The sequence below is a fragment of the Dromaius novaehollandiae genome, chromosome 14 (assembly GCF_036370855.1).
Source record: "Dromaius novaehollandiae isolate bDroNov1 chromosome 14, bDroNov1.hap1, whole genome shotgun sequence".
Taxonomy (NCBI): domain Eukaryota; kingdom Metazoa; phylum Chordata; class Aves; order Casuariiformes; family Dromaiidae; genus Dromaius; species Dromaius novaehollandiae.
In genome coordinates, this window is record NC_088111.1 from 892,015 (window position 1) to 911,633 (window position 19,619).

General features: G+C 46.9%; 1 protein-coding gene across 4 annotated transcripts; it reads right to left on the minus strand.

The window, feature by feature from the left end:
* Positions 1-351: 351 nt before the first annotated feature.
* GGA2 (golgi associated, gamma adaptin ear containing, ARF binding protein 2) lies at positions 352-19,537 on the minus strand. Of its 4 annotated transcripts, none has more exons than XM_064519990.1 (17): positions 19,369-19,537; positions 17,579-17,663; positions 16,813-16,888; positions 16,239-16,337; positions 14,148-14,271; positions 12,386-12,489; positions 11,158-11,238; positions 10,076-10,213; positions 9,035-9,116; positions 6,871-6,987; positions 5,537-5,740; positions 5,215-5,270; positions 4,776-4,927; positions 3,810-3,979; positions 2,664-2,833; positions 1,869-1,979; positions 352-1,241 (listed from the first exon to the last, which is right to left on the minus strand). In XM_064519990.1, exons 1-17 carry the CDS (start codon positions 19,400-19,402, stop codon positions 1,131-1,133), a joined length of 1,914 nt encoding a protein of 637 aa, XP_064376060.1. In that variant the 5' UTR covers positions 19,403-19,537; the 3' UTR covers positions 352-1,130. The 4 variants fall into 4 exon arrangements, 3 of the variants coding, with proteins under 3 accessions (XP_064376060.1, XP_064376061.1, XP_064376062.1); XM_064519991.1 differs by having other exon boundaries at positions 5,537-5,704; positions 19,369-19,533; XM_064519992.1 differs by lacking the exon at positions 3,810-3,979 and having other exon boundaries at positions 2,664-2,769.
* Between the last annotated feature and the right edge of the window lie 82 nt (positions 19,538-19,619).

The following is a 19,619-nucleotide window of genomic DNA, read 5'->3' on the forward strand; positions in this document are numbered from 1 at the left end:
GGGGCCGGGCTCAGTCTGGGAGACGCAGCTGCTTTTGGAGGAAAGCGAGGTGGCAACCCTGACCCAGGACAAACAACACGGCAGCTGCCACCGTCTGCTATCGCGCCCAAAGACCGGAGTCAGGAGGAATAAACTTCTGCCGTGCCCTCGGGGACCTCACTCTATCCAGAGAGTAGAGCGGTTTGGGAGGCAACTGTCCTGCCACGCTCCACAAAACACTTTCTCTCCTTAATCATTAGGGGACACTTGGTCAACATTATTCAGCCAACATATCAGCTCTTAACTTTCCCCTCCACTCCCCCAACTGGAAATTCAAGGGGCTTTTAACAAAAACAACAATAGCAAATAAGATCTCAGAACAGCTTTGGTTTTATGCAGTCATGAAACCTGTTCAGCTCACATACAGCGGGTGGCTTTGTCGAGAAATCCCCTGGCTGCCCCAGAAACATCTTCTGAGCTGAGAAGGCCCGGAGGAAGAAGCCATGGCAAGAGCAGGTTTGGAGCTAGGTCCTAGTGACACAGAAGTTGGTGATGCTCGCCAGGTTTGTCTCTTGGATAGGCCTAAAAGCCCTCCCAGTATTTACTCTCAACTCTCTATTTTGTACCCGGCCATATAAACCAAATCCACCTGCGGCTGCATAGCCCAGTATCACCATTTCTTATGTTCTTGTCTGCACGTTAGCATACAGACCCCAGTGAAAACACAGCGGGGACATCCCTGGCATGGAGTCTTTCCTGGTGCTAAGCAGTCTGCCACAAGGTCTGATTCTTGATAATCTTTTTTCACTCAGAAAAACATGTAAAGTGAAAAAAGGAATACTGGCCCAGAAAACAGCAGGAAACACTTGTATGAAAGAAGCAACCAGGCTCCCACACCGCAGCGCTCTGCAGAACACTATCTCCTGTAAAGCAGGGTCAGCTATATAAAAAGGCCAGTGCTAAAGCAGCCACTTTACATTCCTCCTGCCAGACACATGCAAAGAAACCAAGAGCAAGAAGGAAACAACAGATCCTGAGGAAAGGAGCCATTAATGAGCCCAGGCTGGCATTCCTGGCACACAATCCCGCCCCCTGTGCACCCCCCATTCACTGCTGTAAGGCAATATGGCAATGTCCAAGACTCATGAAGTTCAGCTGCTGCTCCAGAGCTCTGCTTCTGGGAAGCCAGTCACCTCTCCCACTTCACTGAAGGGCTGCACACCTTGCACGAACATTAATTTGTATCGTAGTCGGATGGGATTCTATGAGAAAAAGAAATGGAGGGGCATGTTATGTTGTTGATTCCTCAGTCTCTTTCCCTCTCATCTTTCACAGCTTTGCTGCAGTGAATCATCCTCAGAAAGGGCAGCATAACACTTCAGCCAGGCAGAAGCTCTGCATGAGACAGGGCCTGGATCATCACTACGCATGAGAGGAGCAACAGGGAGGAAGACTGGTTTGCAAACCACACAGGGGCATGCTTGGAAACCCAGGCCTGGCCAGCCTCCTCAGTAGAAGATGAGTGTAAGGAATCCTCTGCTATCTCATAATTATTCACCAGTGCAACACAACTGCCACGCACGGCTTGTGCCTTGGGTGGCCTCACATTCCACTAGCTGCAAGCATCTGCCCAGTGTCTGCCAGGTGCTATTACTGCAGGCAGACTGAGGCAGAACAGTGCAAGGCTTTGCAGCAAGCGCCATTCATCCTTCAGATTATAGCTTTGAAAAGCTGTTTCAGTGGGGAAAATGTCTCTTCCCAGCACAGCCCAGACTGCTCTGTCTCTCCCCTGCATCTTCCCACTAATACCTTCCCCATCTTTCATACAAGTACCCCACCCATTATAGTCACATTCAAAGCGATCCACCAGCATCAGCACTGGCACATACTTTGTGTGGATTGGCTAGCAACAGGACTTGGGATATCACTGCTGGAGGAAGAAAAGGGCTGAAGGCAGGAAGCTCAGAACCGGATGCTGGTTGTAACTTTATTTTCATAGTCTGAAAGAGAAAACAAAGGGAACACATTTTGATCTACACTGAAAAAGGGCTGGGGGCACTACCAAACCACAGAGCTAGTTAAAGACATGTCAAGCAGATTCTCTCATTTACAGTGAAACTAACGTACCCTGACTGCAGTTAAGTGCTGAAAAGAACAGCCATGAAGCTGTCTGTTCTGCTCTGTTGAAACCACCCTTCATGCATGGATGAAAAAATCACTATAATTTTGTCCAAAAAGCATGGGGATTCCAGAGAAGTCCTGCTGCTGCATTTGGGTTCTTGCTACTAGTATATATGGTTAAGACAAATGGTCGCATGTAGCTGCATCAATGGCTCCTTTAATCAACTCTGCAAAAGGTTTAATGAAACGCATCCCTTTCCATGGCCTACGTCTAAAGGTAGATACTCCTAAATAGACAATTGCATGCTGCACTCACAGAGGCTTTACACAATGGGTTAAAGCAGTGTGTCTGGAGCCCTGTCCTCTCCTCTCAAGACCTGGGATATACTCTGAAACAGGCAGCTGGGCCACAGGCACCAGCATACAACAGGTTCACAGTTCAGAGGAAATGAGCCATGCAATTTCCAATAAACAAGGCAAATGCTAAGCAAGAAATAGAAACCCTTCTTCTCAGGACATTTCTGAGTAGTCCCATTCTCTTTTACTCATCACAGGCTTCTCACCTTTGGGACTGCAGCCTGGAACTCTATGTCCTTAATTGGTTGAGCTGATGTGCTCAGCATGGAAAGAACCATCACTAGCACATCTGGTCGGCCAGGAGCTGGGTCTCTGGAGAAGTGGAGCATAGCCTTGAAACCATTTTGATCATACACAGTAAGTGGACAGATACTGCCTGCCGGAGACAAAAGGAGGGTAAGGCACAAAGCCTGGAATTGCCCCTCCCTTCTGAGGCAGAACAGTGGAGACAGGATAAAGGAACAGCAAAAAGGAAACACTCATACAAACTTACACTTTCTCCAGCAAACTCATAGGCCAAGCAGCATACACACTTGCCTGTGATTTACATTTTGTCTCTGAGGCAGAGAAGGGAATTCTGACTGTCTAAAATAGAGATGGGGAGACTAGCGGTTCAGATTTTAACAGTCAATTAGAGATATCAGGTAAGGATCTAACAGAGATACGATGGGAAAGTCCAAGTATAATTCTGCAGCACACTACAAGACTTAGCCCCTTATTGCCATTACCTGGTAAAGCCACACCTGACTATCATCATCCGGCCTTTCCAAAATCTGCTAAATTCTTCACTTGAGAGATGGAAGTCAGATGCCAACAAACTCAGAATGTTTTTGCACCTGTCCTTCTCTTGGAAGAGTAACAATGACCAAGGCTTTGCAGGCCTCCTTCAATATGATACACCCTGCTATGAGAGGTGCTATGTACCCAGGGCAATACTCTGCAAGTGGACACGGGGCTGGACCACAGAGTGTTAAATCAAAAAGCAGAGGTGGAAAAAACAGCTCCGCTTCAGGGAGTGAGACAACTCTCACCCACAGACATCTTTTAAGACCCTAGAGAAGAGCTGCTTGAAACTTGAATAAAGGTGCTAAGGCCAAACAGTTCAGAAGCCCACTACAGACTTTAGCCAGCGCAGGAAACTGTTGACTACTGAGTAGCAAGGACAAGGATGTTTCCACAGCATGATTCCTAGCACTTGCTGAAATTCTCAGATGCAGCAAGTATTTCACAGAATAGTCATTATTTTTGTCCAGCTGACCCCCACAGCATGAAGCTACCTTGGCTTGCTCCCCTGCAAAATCACAGAAGTGCTCTATTAAGCAGAGCTGGGGCACAAAAAACATTGCACTTACTCGGTGTAATTGAAATTAAAGGGACAAAAAGGTTTGCTAGAGAAGCATCATGGGAGGCTGGATGCAAAGAGGCAGCAGGCTTCAGCTCGTAGCCTAGGCTGGAGAATGAAGTTTCTGCCACTGAGCTATTTGGAAGATCTGGAAAGGGCAATTTCATTGGTGATAAATCCCTGGAAAGAAAAGCATGTAGAAAGCTTATATTAACTGGGGAGACTATATGGCATATACCATCCTCTGCTGTGTCCATTTTGCATTCCTAATCCCTCATCCCTTTTAGGTATAAAGAAAGTATAAGTTTAAACTCCATGCGTTCTTGTGAAATTTGAAAATGGTCCCTATTGTACATGGAAGAAGCTGCTGTTTCAGCATTCATTAAGGTGGACTTTGGTTTCCAGGGCTTTGGAAGTCTACTCTCTCCATATGCAGCTGCTCTGGAGCTCTGATCAGTGAGATTAAAGTATGTTCCAGCTCAAAGACAATGCAAGAGCCTAGGAATCTCCAGTAACATTTCTTGGCCTATACTATGGCAGGCTTGATAAGTTTTTCACAATGGTCACCTGTTCCAAAGTTCTGTGGATGACTAATTTGGGTCATCCCCTGTTAACTGAATGCCTTGAAAACTATTTTATCAAAGGCTGAAGAAAGCTGATCAAAGTTTTTTGGGTTTTTTTTGAGTTGCAAATTTTTGTAAGACCTGACTGTTAAGTTTTTATTCCTTTAGCTCAAGAACACCTTGTTACTAATCCACAAAAATTGTTCCCCCAAGTTTCTGACCCCTGGAAGGTCCTTGTGTGCAACTATGCAGTCAGAATTAACAGGTGTATAATTGCTGCTTAAGAGCTGATGTGTCCATGGATAGCTTGCCTTCGTTAACTAGTTGTATTTAAAAATTCTCCTAAACCTCACTGCTGTAAAAGAGTATTCCTAAACTCCAAAGTCAAACTCTATTGCACAGTGCTTGCTTACAAGGATAATGTCTTCCTCCTGGAAGGTGGAGACAGCTGCTCAGCCAGGCCCTGAAATTCATTCTTCTCTAAACAGCTCTCTTCCCAGCTCTCCTTCAGTCCCAATGTTTGCACGGCACTTGCGATTTCACTATATCCATTGTGTACAGCAGCCTGAAAAATAAAGGCACTTGTAGTTCATGCTATGTAACGTCAGCAAAAATCAGGCTTGTCCCAACTGAAAAGAACCTTGTTTTTAAACAGAACTTAAAGTAGGAATAAATATGACTAATTTGGTGACAAACTGCAGCAGAATTTCACTGCAGAGCAGGAGAATTCTCGTTTCCCTTCAGAATAGAGTGGCACAAAACAAGGCAGCCAGTGAAAGCTATGAGATCAAGAACCTGATCCAATTTTTGTCCTTTGTACTGTAGGAACTAAAATATATGAGGATTACTCACCTCTGCTGAGCCAAAATCATATGGTGGTTTCTGTAGAACAGGAGAGTTGCTGAAATCTAAGAAAAATACCAAAAGCACAGACCAATTACAGAAGGAAAGGGTTTTCCATTAACCACATTCTTCCTGTGGCGTTTAATAGCAGTTAGACTGCAGTCTAACACCATTAAAGAAACTAGATTCCTGAAAACTTATGACACTTGCCTTAGCTAAAAGGTTCTGCCTTCTCTTAGGACCAACATTAAAATCCAAGTTCTTCTATCTTCATTAAATGCTATGAATGCTGGTAACAAGGATAACACTGTACTGAGCTGCATATACAAACCTAGTGATGTTAACTCCTCATCGAGCAGAGAGGTAGAGGCTGTGCTGCTGTGCCGGGAGGCAGGGATTATCTTTGAAAATTGATCTGTGGAAGACTGGGATGTTGCCTCCAGTTCTGAGAAGTCAATCAGTGTATAGCTCTTCATCCGTCTTGGAGGTGTCTGACATGCTTTGAAAATAGCAGAAAGCGTTACAGAGATTAGCCCTGCAAGGAAGAGTGTATGTGTGGGTTCAAGCATGCCCTAAAAGACTCACAGGTGAAGAAGTTCAGGAACATTTTCAGCCAACATAGGTTTAAAAAAAAAAAAAAAAAAATTACAGACCCCCTGATAAAGTCTCAAATTGTGGAACCCATTAGTTTAACTGAAGGAAACTACTTCTTCTACCACCACCACAGCTCATCAGCTTTATCACAGCTAAGTTGTGAAACATATTTCAAAACTGCATTTTGAAGGTGGCTGAAATGTGACTAAGATTATCCTTCTTTCACCTAAGTCCAGGCTGGCTAGGAGGATAAAGCAAAGCTCTCTCAAGAGCCAGAAATGAAACAGTTATTTCCCGGTATATCAAGTCAGGCAGCATTTTGTCACTACATCTAAACTGCCCTGGTGCACTGCTGGCATTAACCTGTAACATTCCTGCTACAGAGAAAGCTGAGATAACAGATCAGCACTGCACCTCCCAGGGCTGAGAAAATGAACAACCTATCCTGCCACTGCTCTACTGAAGGAGCTGTCCTGTATCAGTCTTTGAAGAACTGTGTTCTCTCATGTTTTTTTTCTCTTTCTCGCTTTTTTTTGATGAACAGCAAAACCTGGAAGTTTCTTCCTTGCTTCATTCTTTTAGATATCAAGAGTATCAAGTCCCATTTTCCCAGATTTTATTGAAAGACTCAAGAGGGATGGGTGCTCAAGTTCCACCTTTGGATTCAGTGATGCCTTCATTTCTGTACTCTGTGGTTACCACGCCTTTTTTCAATCTGGAATTTCTTATTAAATATGTTTTCATAAGACAGCAATGAAAGAGGTACAGACTAGATCGTACTTACATAAAACAAATCTGCAAAAGAGAATAGAGACATCTACAGTAATTAGATATCTACATATCTACTTCACAAGAGAATGTCCAAATAAAGATCCGTTCCCTTTCCCAGAACATCTTCTATGCTAGCAATCTCCCATGCTAGGAGGAAAGACATCAAGACCCAAACATATTTTCCTGTTTATTTCAGGATTTTCTGCACATTTAGTCTCCGAGAACCACTTCCCTTCTAAGGTCCATCATGAGTGATATACAGAAGCAAGCTGTCATGCAACGCGGCAGGATTCTCTTTACCTGGTGCATCAGTGGAGCTGGCTACTGAACCTCCACCACTGTCTTCATGGCTGGCTACAATCTGCTTGTACTGTCCGAGAGCCTGTGTGAGCTTGTCATTGGCCTGCAGTATCTCAGCTGCAAAACAAGATAAGAAACAAAATATTAATGTTTTAGCACAAGGGTCAGTTCCATGGCACTTTCCAAAATGCCTATGAGAAAGCTAGACTGCATCTAAGAACTTGCCTAGAGCAAAGTCCAGTGGGACAATCTGGCTTAAGATACTGGCTAGATTCTATTTAATAACAGCTCTCTCTCAGGCTGAACACTGTGATTTTTCATTCAGATTCAGAGATAGTAAAATTCAAAATAGAAATAAATAAAATTCAAAATACAAATAAATAAAATTCAAGATTGAAGCCATACATTGACAGCTTCTTCTTACACAATGCACATGTTTGTTCAACTCACGTCCAGAAAAGAAATATTTCACTAAAGTAGTCAAAAGTTTTTCCTCTGGTCCAATTTACATTTTCTTTCCTGCAAATTAAGCCCATTTCTACTTGTCCTCTCCACAGTGGTTTTGGAGGACAACAAATCAGCATCCAATTTTATCATAAGAGACATCCACTAGCATGTACTTATCAGGCTTGTTTTCTGGACTAAAAACATTTTCATTCTTTTTGCCCTTCCACATAAGCAACATAGTCCAAAGCTCCTGGCATTATTGTTATGCTCTTGTGGATTTTGTTCATATTGAAATGTGGTGTCCAAACTAGGCACAGTATTCCACTAGAGACCTTACTAGTGCTGAGGACAGCAGGACCATCACCCATGTCTTACAAATCATTTTCCCGTTAGTATTTCTGTGCTGAGGTTGGAAATCAAGAATGATTAGAAAGGAAGAAGTTAACTCAGGCAACAATCAAGAAACACATAGAAAAGGACTGAGGTGCAGGACATAAAAGAGCAGGAGGGAAAGGAGGGAAGAAAGCAAACAAGCAAAGACTTAAAAAAAAAGAAACACCCCCCTCCCACCCCATCCCTGCTGCCCTAAAACCTCCAAAGTACTTGCAGTCCCTGCCATCTCTTACACACTTTGTTGTTCTGTGCAAGTTTTACGAGTGTACTTGAGCCTACAGTCCAGCACTATACAACTGAAGAACCCTGGCATTCGTGGGTTTGAGTGAGGTTTGGGGCACAACAAGAGCTTAGCTGTCATGACTGCTGTTCAAGATGTCTGCATTTTCAGCAAGGCATCATTGCAGCGAAGTTTACGCTTCAGGTATGTTTTCAAAACAGACGCACAAGATTGTGAAATGCAATCTTCTGGGAAGGGCTAAATTTCACAACTGTGGAATGCACATATTCTGCTCATATGGCTCTCCTCATTATAGTATCCACAAAAATCAAAAACATTCTAAGACATTGTTCTCTCTTCTGTGTTTATGTGCTGGGAAAACTTCAATATCTCTAGTGAAAATATTCCAAAAGGCTTTAGTTCTCTGAACACTAGAACTTCACAGACTCTGAAACAACCTCAGCTGGAAGAAACTGGATTCACTGTTTAACTTTGGACTCCAAGGGAAAATGAATAGCTTCTTAGGGGAGAGGTGGGAGGAGTCTTATGCCACTTTCTGTGGGCATGATTTAAAAGCGAAAGTGGGAAGCTTTGCCACAACAGCAGCAAGTGCCTAAGCATTCCCACCGTCAGAGGAAGGGAATACCCCACTTCTCAAAACAAAGATAGAGGGACTTAATTGCAAAGAAACCCAAGGACAGCACTGGCTCTCAGTTAGAAATCCAGGGGTTTAACCTAGCTTTAAGGCTAAGCAAAATAACTTTGGGGGTCAGCTCTCATAAAATGACAGCCTTTCACAGTTTTTCCTCCCAGTAAATGTAGAGTGCAAGCCCAGAACAGCAAAGGTTGGCATTGCAGGGAACTGGAATAGCAGGGATGAGTGTGCCAGCTATGGAATGAGATGGGCTTCTGAAGATGTGGGCTTTTCTAGGTGTGTTAGGCAAGAGAAGCTGCTGCTCAGGAACGAGGGGTATGAGCCCAGCTCAGTACTGTCACAAGCTTGCACAGTTCTGTGGGCCTTAATACCCCTTAAGTGAACAGCAGGACTTGGACAGCAGAGATCAAAGAAAGGAGTTTTAGTACCACATTTTTATTAAACATTACCTAAAGCCTCATCGTCATCAACTGTCTCACTGGCAAGGCGAAACAGCAGCGGCCTGAGCTTCTCACAGCGTTCAGATAGATTCTGTGGAAGAAAATGCTTCATGTCACTTGCTCAAGAGATCCCAGATACTCTGAACACTTTTCTCAGCCCATGTGACCACCTGTAAGTGATGCTACCCCTGGAATAGCAAGATGCTCTTTCTGCTCAGGTCCAGACAGAGACTACCAGCTAACACAGAGAATGCAAAGTCCTTTATTGTACCTTTCTCAACACTTTAGGAAGGAGGTGGCATGGTGGCAGCCACTTTTTTCCATCTCTAAGTATGGTCTCTTCTACTTTCCACAGCCTCAACCCTCCCAAAGGAAGCTAACTCCAAACTCTGCTGCACACAGCAAGTCACACACAGCCACAGAAGAAGAAGTTCTTACCTACAGTAAATATAGTTGCCTACAACTTTTTAATTTGAGAATACGGTGGATATCCTAGTGGAGTTTCAGATATTTGAAGATCATACAGCTACTCCGACAGTCCCATTAGCTAATCAAATGTTTCCTTAATTTAGTAATACCTTTATACAGAAGCAGACCAGTGAACTCTGGGCAGAGAAAGGGGAATCTCGGAAAGCATAGCAGGAGCTGAAGAACCCACAGCTTTGAGGTTCTCTGATCAGATCATATCACATCACACCCATCTAACCAAGACTGGGCTAAAGGGAATTCCCTTGTGTTACTCCACTACTGGAACCATTTCCCCATAAGACACCACAATAAAAGCAGCTCATCTGGAGAGAAACTCAAGAACTGACACGGCAAGAGAAAACCAAATTGACACAGCAAGAGACAGCTCCATTTCAACTTCCATTAGTCTGATGGGAAGTACTATTATTCATCCAGGTTGTTGGAAGCTATTTCTGCTGTCCTAATGCTTTTGCCTATGCAGAAATTGAATGCACCTTGCTACCCTTTCAGTCTTGTTGCCCTGGGCTCTCTCAGTTACAGTCAGCCAAAAGACTCTCTTAAGCAGGAAAAAGGAACATTCACCTGTAGAGTGTCACGGTCAGATTTGGATAATTCTTGTCTCTTGTAGTTGTCCAGTAATTCATTCATCAGTTTAACATTCTCAGAAACCTCACTGATTGTATTCGCTCTTCTGGAAACTTTAGCTGACTTTTCTTGTTCCTTTGATGCAAAATAAAATAAAAGCAGATGATTTGGTTAGTACCACCAGTGCACATGCTTGGCTGTGTCACTCAATCACACTTGTTGGGGGGTTGTTTCCTATTAATGTCACTGCAGATACCAGGTGGCACAAGGCAGGGTGGGTAAAAACTCACTCCATGAAGAACTCCAGTACCAGGGCTGTGCCACACTTAAATGTCAAGGGTCAAGACAGAACACCTCCTGCGCTTTACCAAGCATGCTGATCAGAGTGGGGATAAGGAATTAATTTCAGCAAAGGCACAAGCAAGTCTTCAAAATTAGAAGTAGGAGTTGTTGACTTCTGCTTTACAGAAGGACACTGTCCCAGTAAGTCTTAAAATGACTGCAGGAATTTTCTTAAACCGGACCAAATCTCCTATTTGTGCAGAGAAGCAGGGTACCCTTTCAGTTGGAAAATAAAAATAGAGGCACCAGATGCAAACACACCCAGTGCCTGCAAAAAAGAACAGTTCTGTACAGATGTGGCTTTTCCACCTGAGAGCTGAGTTTATTTTTGGAAACTTCCTGACAGGGGGTTTATTACTAACGCATTACTACTGCCAGAATCCCTTCAGAGTGAAAATGTCCCACCATACAGGCTCCTGGGTATAAATACTCCCTTTTCCTGACAACAGTATATTTTAGGGAAACACAAAATAAGACATTCCTGCACTGTGACCTTGGAATAGCAAATACTGAAAATGGCCCCTCCTCTGGGGCATTTAAACTGTCCACCTGCCTTCACAGCCAGGTTCCCAAGACCTACCTGTTGGCGTTCCCTTTAATACCAATATGGTGGCAGACATTACGCAGATCATATATAGAGGGCCCACTGTCAAAAACTGAACTGTGAAGTCACCTCCCCTCCCCTGTTGTGAACACAGCTTCTGACCGAGGAGCTGTCAGCTCTTCCTGGTGCGTACCTCTTTAATCATGCTCTTGATGAGGCGGTTGGCAGCCTGCAGGTCTTCAGAATGGTTGCTCTTCAAAAGTCTTGCTAGGAGCTGTTGAACGGAGAGCATTAGAGAGCAACGTGGGCAACATTCTCTAGGCACCATACTACAGACACACATCAATTAAGAGAAGATACTCAAAGACACCCACAGTCACAATAGTTCCTATAATCCTAGGAATATGTGGGGTCATGTCTCAATCTAATCAAGATTATATTGTTGCCTCCTGCAGCTGCCTGCTCACACTGGCAGCAGAACAAAAGTCAATGGTGCATGAGCAAAACAGGTAATACCTACAGATCAGGCTTGGAGGAAAAACAAACCCGGATCTAACAGAGATTCTCTCTTTGTGGAAGGGCTCCTTAACCCATTGCATTTCCCCATTTCTAAGAGTAGAATAATCAAAGTCGTCTGGTTCCTCAGTACTTGCTCACGTTGACTATTTATTTGTAAGACTTCAAAATGTTACCATCCTAACATGGGACAAATCTGAGACTTCCTCAAGTTTCACACAAAAAGCAAAAGCTAAGCTGTAGGAAAATAAGCAATTTCTTGAAGCATGAGGAGTCCAAAGAATGCCCTGACTACAGGCTCAGACTGTACCACTGGTCGGTCTCTCTCTTCTGGTCTGTCCTCCATGAACAAGGAATACACACATACTGGGCCCTCAATAGCCCAGTGCTTAAGGCATTCACTTAGGATACAGGAGATGCAAGCTCAAGTCCCTGTATGGAACATGGATTTACTTATACACAAAAGAGCAGCTCAAAAGGAGAGACTAAAACAAACCCTTTCTGGAACAGCCCAAAAGCTAATTATTGCTACTAGGAATGTGAGAAACAGGCAGAGAGCGACCTGAACCCAGGTATTCCACGTGAGCATTCTAACAGGCTACTTGGGAACAGGAACCTGTCTATCCAGTACTTCTGTTGGGACTGGAGAAACCTTCCCTCTGGAAAGGTTAAAAGAAACTGATCTATTTCTACAAAAACTTTCACTTCTGACTAGGCAAAGTTTTCTGACAAAGCATCAAAGAATTCTCGAGCAATTCTAATAACTAGCCCTTGCACAGCAAGAAGTATTAGCATTATTCTGAATATATTCTGTCCGAAACCACAAAAAACTCCAATATATGACTGTGTTTTCTCAAACAGTAAAAATCAGGGGGAGAGCAAGACATAAAAAGCTTAAGGTTTACCTTGGATTTCTCTTCATCTGTGTCAAAAATAGAATTCTGAGGTCTCGGAGAAGGGGGAGGTAAAATTTTGTCTTCTGGCAATTTGGGATCTTCTTTTACAATCCCTGTTATGGGTAATAACATTTGTTCAGTGATGCCTGAACTGTTAAAACACCAACGCTCAACAGTGCATTGGATTTTGCACTTAGTTCCTCCAACCCTCTCCAAAATTTTACAGAATGAGATGCAGAAGCAAAGAGTTGCCTTAGCACACACCCTGGGCAAAAAGACTTCCCTCTCTTCTGTGATTTAAGCAAAGGCCAAATGAGATTTTCAGGGCAGAAAATAAAATAAGGATGTGTTGAGTTCCCTCTGGGTGAACTTCTAGAATCCCCTCATAGAGAGGGCACTGGGAGCACATCAGTATTCATCTCCAAGCACGCATGATTGTCACAATCAGCATGGCCATAAAACGTAGGGCAACAGACTAACGCAGCCAAGCAGCAAAGGCACCCTTAACGTCAGCAGCGATTCTGTGACGTTCTCCCCTCTCGCATACCTGCAGGCTCCCTCTGCACTCACGGTGGATTGCGCCAGGGGCTGCAAACAGCAGGCAGTCACATGCGAGACCACAGCATGACCCTGGCTGACTCACCAGGAGCCTCCCGATTAATCAGACCTGTGCTGCCCAGTCACCCGACTGACACGCTGTCCTCGTGTCTTGGGCCAGAGTCTCTGAGCTACCCTCAGCCAATGCTCCACTGTGATCTCCTGGCTGCCAGCTGGAAGATACTCTGGCTGCCACTTCCCAGGCAGGTTACGATTCCTCTGGTCTCAGCAGAGATGTCACTTGCCTCGCTCTCGCAGCCACACAGGAGCAGACACTGCTACAGCACTACGTGATCTTGCAGCCCCTCCCTATGTCTACTAAATAGGCAGCAGCAGCACATTCTGCTCCAGCCATCCCAGTCCCTGACCCTCCCTGAGGTCTAGCAAGCTCATGGACCAGCTCCCTGGACAGCGTCCGCAGCAGCAGGCCCTACCGCACCAAGCGTTGGACGCCGCAGCGCCAGCACGCCGTGCCCCTGCTCAGCAGGCAACGGGCACCTGGTGCCACTGCGATGGCCCAACCTGCAGACAACAGCTGCACAGAGGAACCGCAGTCACGGTGAGAAAGCTTTCCAGAGCAGGGTTTAGGTGAAGACTTGCAAAGCCACTTAGATGCTTAAGGATGCACAGAGTAAACCTAGTGGGAAGCACCTAAACAAGGTGCCTAATTCCCCTGAACTTCCATGGAAAGTATTATGATATTTTCTTAAGTTATGAAATTTATCATACGAGATATCAAGAAGGGACTGGACAAACTTATGGATGAAAACACCATTGAGGACTACTAAATATGATGGTATGGATGAGAAATTTGACTCAGGACCCCTCTAAACCCATACCTGATAAGCCTGGAAGAGTACTCCAGGGCAAAATCACTGCATTTGTCCTGTAATTTTTCCCTAAGCAACAGTGGTGAGTCCTGTGTGAACAGAGGCCACAAGATTAGACTGATCTTTGACTCAGTACGGCAGTTCTTCAGTAAGTCTCTTTAAACAGTTAGGTGCATCTCTTAAGTACCCAAATAGCCTTGTAAGTGTGGCCTTCGTCCTTCCTTCTTTACACATAATATTTTATGGAAAAGGCTGAGTCACAACAGTAAAGAGGAGAGATATCTGTGGTCTGAAACCACGTGACTTTGAAGGCTAAAACGGAAACTGAAATAACAGAACTAAACCTTGTTTCTTCAGCATCTGATAAGCATCCCGGATTTTAACTTCCTGAGGAAACCAAACTGTCCAACTGAATATTATTTCTGTGACTCTTGACTTGACTTTTTCTGAAGACCAGGTTCCATGGTACTGAAAACAAAAAATTTAAAACAGGAAAAAAGTTCATAACCAAACAGTTAGTGCCAGATATGGCATACAGGTGTAGAGCTAAGATGCTTACATGCAGAGATTGTATAGCAAATGAATTCCTAACACATTATTCACAGTGCTGTCAACTGCATTACTTTGCAGTAGATAGCATAGTATGTAGAGCTGTGGCTGTAAATAAGGGGAACGCTACAAGCGTATGATAATTACACAGATACTATTGACAATCAAAATGAAGCTGTTACAAAGCTTCCCTGATCAGTTATTTGAAACTGAAACTAAGAGTAGTTTTTTTGATTTCAGTGAAAATAGTTCTGTGCTTGACTTTAAACATTCCTCTTAACTGTTTGCAATGAAAATGGCACCAACGGCCTCAGCCAGACCCAGGCAAATGAAAACTGAACAAACCTAGAAGTGAAAGTAGTTGTCTTTTTTCAGCATCCAAATATTTTCTCTGATCTCATTACTGCCTGTGAGCACCCACTTTAATATATTATAAACATTTCTAGAAGAGTGATAAAAATCAAACACAAATTTCAAAATCACTAAGCATTTTAAACTCATAACACCACCTGTTCTGTCAAAATAGCAAGCAAGACTCTCCACAGTAATATCCTCTTTAAACTTGGCTATTTCACTGAAATACCTTTCCCAAACCTGAGGTCAAGAGAATAGTTTTTACTGTTTGGCTTCATCTCCCCAAAAATCAGTGAAGCTCCTCTGCCATTGAGCTGACATAATATAATGGGAAATGAAGCCTAAGTGGTAAACGCATACCGTACTCACTGAAAAGGAAATCAATTACAGAATTGCTTAAAAGGGTATTTTAAAAAGTCCCAGCTCTGCTGTTTGATGCAAAGAGGAGCGAGGTGTGAGGATCATGCAGTCTCTGATGCAATAGGACTCCATTTCTCATTGTTAAAGGAGCTATCAGGGCACCATGTGCATTCACTCCGAACTCGCGGCTTGCTTAACTTTTCAAACTGAAATTCCCATTTCTGCTTGTTCCTTCTCTTCTCAGGAGGGAGAGATTATGCTCAGGAGACAAAGTGCTCCACAGCACGGAGCAGGAGTGAATGTATGCCAAGCTGGGAAGTGGAGCAGCAGGAAGGGACTTGGCAGTTTCCATGTCAGGTATAGGTGATCCTTTCCAACCTCGCTCTTCGTAACTCCCCGGACACGTACAGCGGGGGCTCAGAGCCTTCTGCCTGACTGCTCGACGCTCTCAGTAGAGCCCAAAGGGTGCTGCACAAATGCACAGCTCTATCACATGATCACGGAGCAAGTGCTGCACAAGCGCTGCTGAATCCCAGTCCCCACCTTCCCCTATTTAATCTGAATCTGCCCAGGGAACAGGACCCAAACTCGGGCTAACTTTTGGCATGAGGAAGCAACAAGAATAGCAGCCTGAGCACAAGAGTCTGAGGACAGATCGTAAGAAAACATGGGAGAGGCCCTGAGCTGCTCCTGTCCATTTCCCTCACCAGAAGGGAAAAGGGGCCACAGGCTACGGTGTAACAAGAAGAGTACCAGGCTCCTCTAGAATTTCTCACTGTCCCAGCAGAGCTGGGAGAAACCAAAGGAAAAAGCTTTCCACAGGAGGAATTCCTGGAGAGAAAGAGGAGTAAATACAGCTGTATTCAGTCAGTTAGCAGTGGTGACCTACAAGACACAAAACACCTTCCTCACACTCACATTTTCAGAGAGCGTAGCAAGATATTATTCCATGCTTTCTCCATTTCGTCCCTGTCCCATACCCTTTCCTTGCTAACCTTAAAGGGAGAAAAAGTTATTGCACCATTTACAGGGAGATTTACATCCAACTGTTGTGCTTGGAAGCACAGGACAACTCTGCTCTACTTTGTGAGATCAATTCAAAGTTTTCTTATCCCACCTGAAATAAACAGTGTGTCATACCAGCTATATCCAGCATAACCACAACCACCTACCTTTGGGGAAAGCACTTTTATCAGTTCATTCAGAAATCTGAATTTTGCTATTTCACTGTGAAACCTTTCACCACAGTTATTCACACAGGTCTCCAGCACCTGCAGAAAATAAACCAGTATCAAACAGAAACTGTACACACAACTCTTAGGAGTTTTTTTTTTTAAACTTTGCTATTAAGATATTTTATCTAAGAACTTCCTGGCAGCACAATGCAGACACACACACACGAGATACTGGGGAAGCTGTGCAGCAAGAATGCACGTTTTTCCTTCAGCCAAATTTCTTAAGCAGCATATTTCTGCGTTAGACTGTTCTGTTCCCCCCATCATCAACAACTTCTGAACCCACTGACCCTGTGTACAGACCACAGGCAAAACAGCAAGAGCTGCGGGCCACTAAAACACCTCAGCATAACTACAAGGGAAGGAAGACTAGCAATTATTCCCTCTGTTATACCCTAGTTTCTATACTCATCATGCAAGGAAAGGTTAGAAGAGACAGACACAGACTCTCCCCCACAAACTACCTCCAGGTTATCACTGCCCCTCTCTGCATGTGGATGAAGGCACTTACAGTCAGAGCATGCAGAGCTTCCATCTCTTGGGGTGACTGTATCTTATGCGCCAGCAGCCTTGGTGCAAGCGACGGGCTGGGGAGTAACAGAAGCAAGTCACACAACGCACAGATTCCCAAGAAAAACAAATGCTGTTAATTTTGCCCTGCAAAGAGCAACTTCCAGATTCACAACACGCCACATCACAGACACCTCTCCTCTGGCATAGGGCTGACCTGGGGCATAGACACACAAGGGGCAAGAGAGACGTGAATTCAGGCAGCTTGTGCTACCCCACAGCTCTTGCTCCTTCACAAAGACTTAAGACTGTCAACTGGAAGGCAGGGAAAGTCACAGCAGAGATATCGCCTCTCTGAAAGGAATAGCTAAGGCCACGGCTGCACCTGAGGTCACTCAGGACTTCTCTGCAAACACCACAGCTAATATCATTACCCACTTTACAAACAGGCTGGTGAATGCACAGAAGGTAGAACCTACCACCTCTAAGACTGCAAGGAGAGGATCCAGCCTTGCAATTATGGAAGTTATAGCTCATTCCTACACATTTAACCTCTTGCCATGTTTTCATAAACACCTTGTTGCATGTAATTTACCCATTCTTGTACCCTTTCAAGAGTAACAAAGCCCAGCGAGTGCTCCCAGCTGTCTCTCCAGGCTTCACAAAACTGCGGTTTACAGATCTCATTTCCCCCACTCAGCAAGGAGATAAGCTCAATCCAGATGCACAGCACAGCGCTAATACAAAGAACTGTCTGTCTGCCTTACCCTTCTGCGTCTGTGTTCACCTGGTCACAGAACCGCTGGATGCATTCCCAGTTTTCCTCAGGGATACTTGGGTCAGTGGCTTTATCTTACACAAGAAAAAAAAAGAAAAATAGTCTCAGTGTGAGCGGTACACAAGTGAGTGGCACAAGGCAGGAAACAGCTTAGACCTCAGACTGGCTATCAGCTGCTTTAGACCTTTTTCATAAAAGAGACAAATGGGAGATGCAGGACAAGCAGGAAACAGCTATTACTAACACCTGCCTAAAAACACAGCACTGAGTCCACGCTTAAAGAGTCAAAGACAGGCATCAGCCGAGCTCCCCCGGGGTGGGCCACGCACCTCGCCCTGCAGCAACAGGGGCACGGCGCAGCACTCCGCAGCAGGGCTAAGCCGCTTGTGCCCTCCCTGGGGGCGGTCCCCCACCGTGCCTGCACAGCTCAATCAGGGCAAATGCTTGTTTTCAGCTGGATTAATTCCCCAACCCAGTGTGCAAACAGCTGTGCTAGGACTGGGGGCAAGGACAGACCCAGGGTGGGGTAGTGCAAGTGGAGGGGAAGCAGGAGGAGCAGCAGGGTAAGGCGCTACCGGCATTTGTAAGCGCCTCCCGCCACGTGCGTAGGCTCATCTGCTCTGCAGAGGAGAGGGACTCTCCCCGAGATGAACGCTATCATGCTGCTCACCCGGGGGGGCCACCTGCCCCTCACACGCCTCCAGGGCTGGCAAAGCCCCGTTTGTTCAGAGCAGGCTCTCGTGTCTCAGCCAGGCTCACAACCGGTACCAGGGGGCACAGCATCACCCGCCAGCCAAACTGGGCCAAACATCAGGAGTCACCTCTTGCCCAGCTCTCCGTGGGGCAGCGGGGCCGAAGCAGCAATCCCCTCGGCAAGGCCCAGCTATCCAGCCCGCGAGGCGAAGGCTGCCCAGGCAGCAGCCCCCGCCCGCGGTTCCTGCATCCCACGCTGCTTCCAGGGCCCGCTCCCGCTCCCCGGAGCGCCCACGCTGCTGCTCACGGCCGCCGCGACGCCCACGTGTCTGCGGGGAGCAGAGCAGCGGCGGGCACCCGCACGGCCACGGCTCTCATTTTCACTTCCAGAGCAGACTTCCCCAGCAGAGCTGACGGGGAGCGGCGGGAGGAGCCGTTTGCCTGCCTGTCACCTTTGTGCACACACACGAGACCGAAGCCATGGGCAGGGGCACAGCAACACGCACCATTCGAAGGTCATCCATGGGGAACGGGGATGCCACCGCGAGGCACAGCCGACGGCCCCTGCCCAAACCCGCCGGGGTGCCGCCGAGCGACACGGCTGACGGCCCTCGCCCAAACCTGCCGAGATGCTGCTGAGCCCTCGCCCAAGCCCGCGGGGACGCCCCAAGCAGCGTGTCCGAGGACCCTCGCCCAAGCCCGCGGGGACGCCCCAAGCAGCGTGTCCGAGGACCCTCAGCGAAGTCCTCGGGGACGCCCCAAGCAGTGTGTCCGAGGACCCTCGCCCAAGCCCGCAGGGACGCCCCAAGCAGCGTGTCCGAGGACCCTCGCCCAAGCCCGCGGGGACGCCCCAAGCAGCGTGTCCCGGCTCCCGCCCAAACCTGCGCCTCCCTCGCCCAAACCCCCGGGGCTGCCGCCGACCCCCGCCCGAGCCCGCGGGCAGCCCGGGCCGAGGAGCGACACGGCCGGGCCGGGCCACCCTCGGCAGCGGGGCCCGACCGCGGCGGCCGGAGAGGCTCAGCCCGCCCCGCAGGCCCCGCCGGCGGCTTCGCAGCGCCCCGCTCCCCGCCGCGGCCCCGCACTCACTGAGCCACCGCTCCAGCTCCCGCGGCCCGGCCATGGGCGCCGCCCGCCGCCGCCGCCGCTGCTCCCTGCCGCCGCCGCCGCTCCGCGCCGCTCCGCCCCCGGGGCCGCCCCCGCCACCCCCGCGCGCAGGGCCGCGGCCGGGGCCGCCCCGCGGCGGGAGGCGCCGGGGCCCGGGGGGGCGGGGGCAGCACGGCCCCCCCCCGCCCGCCACCGCCGCCGCCGCCCCGGGCGCGCTGCCAGCGGCGGCCGCT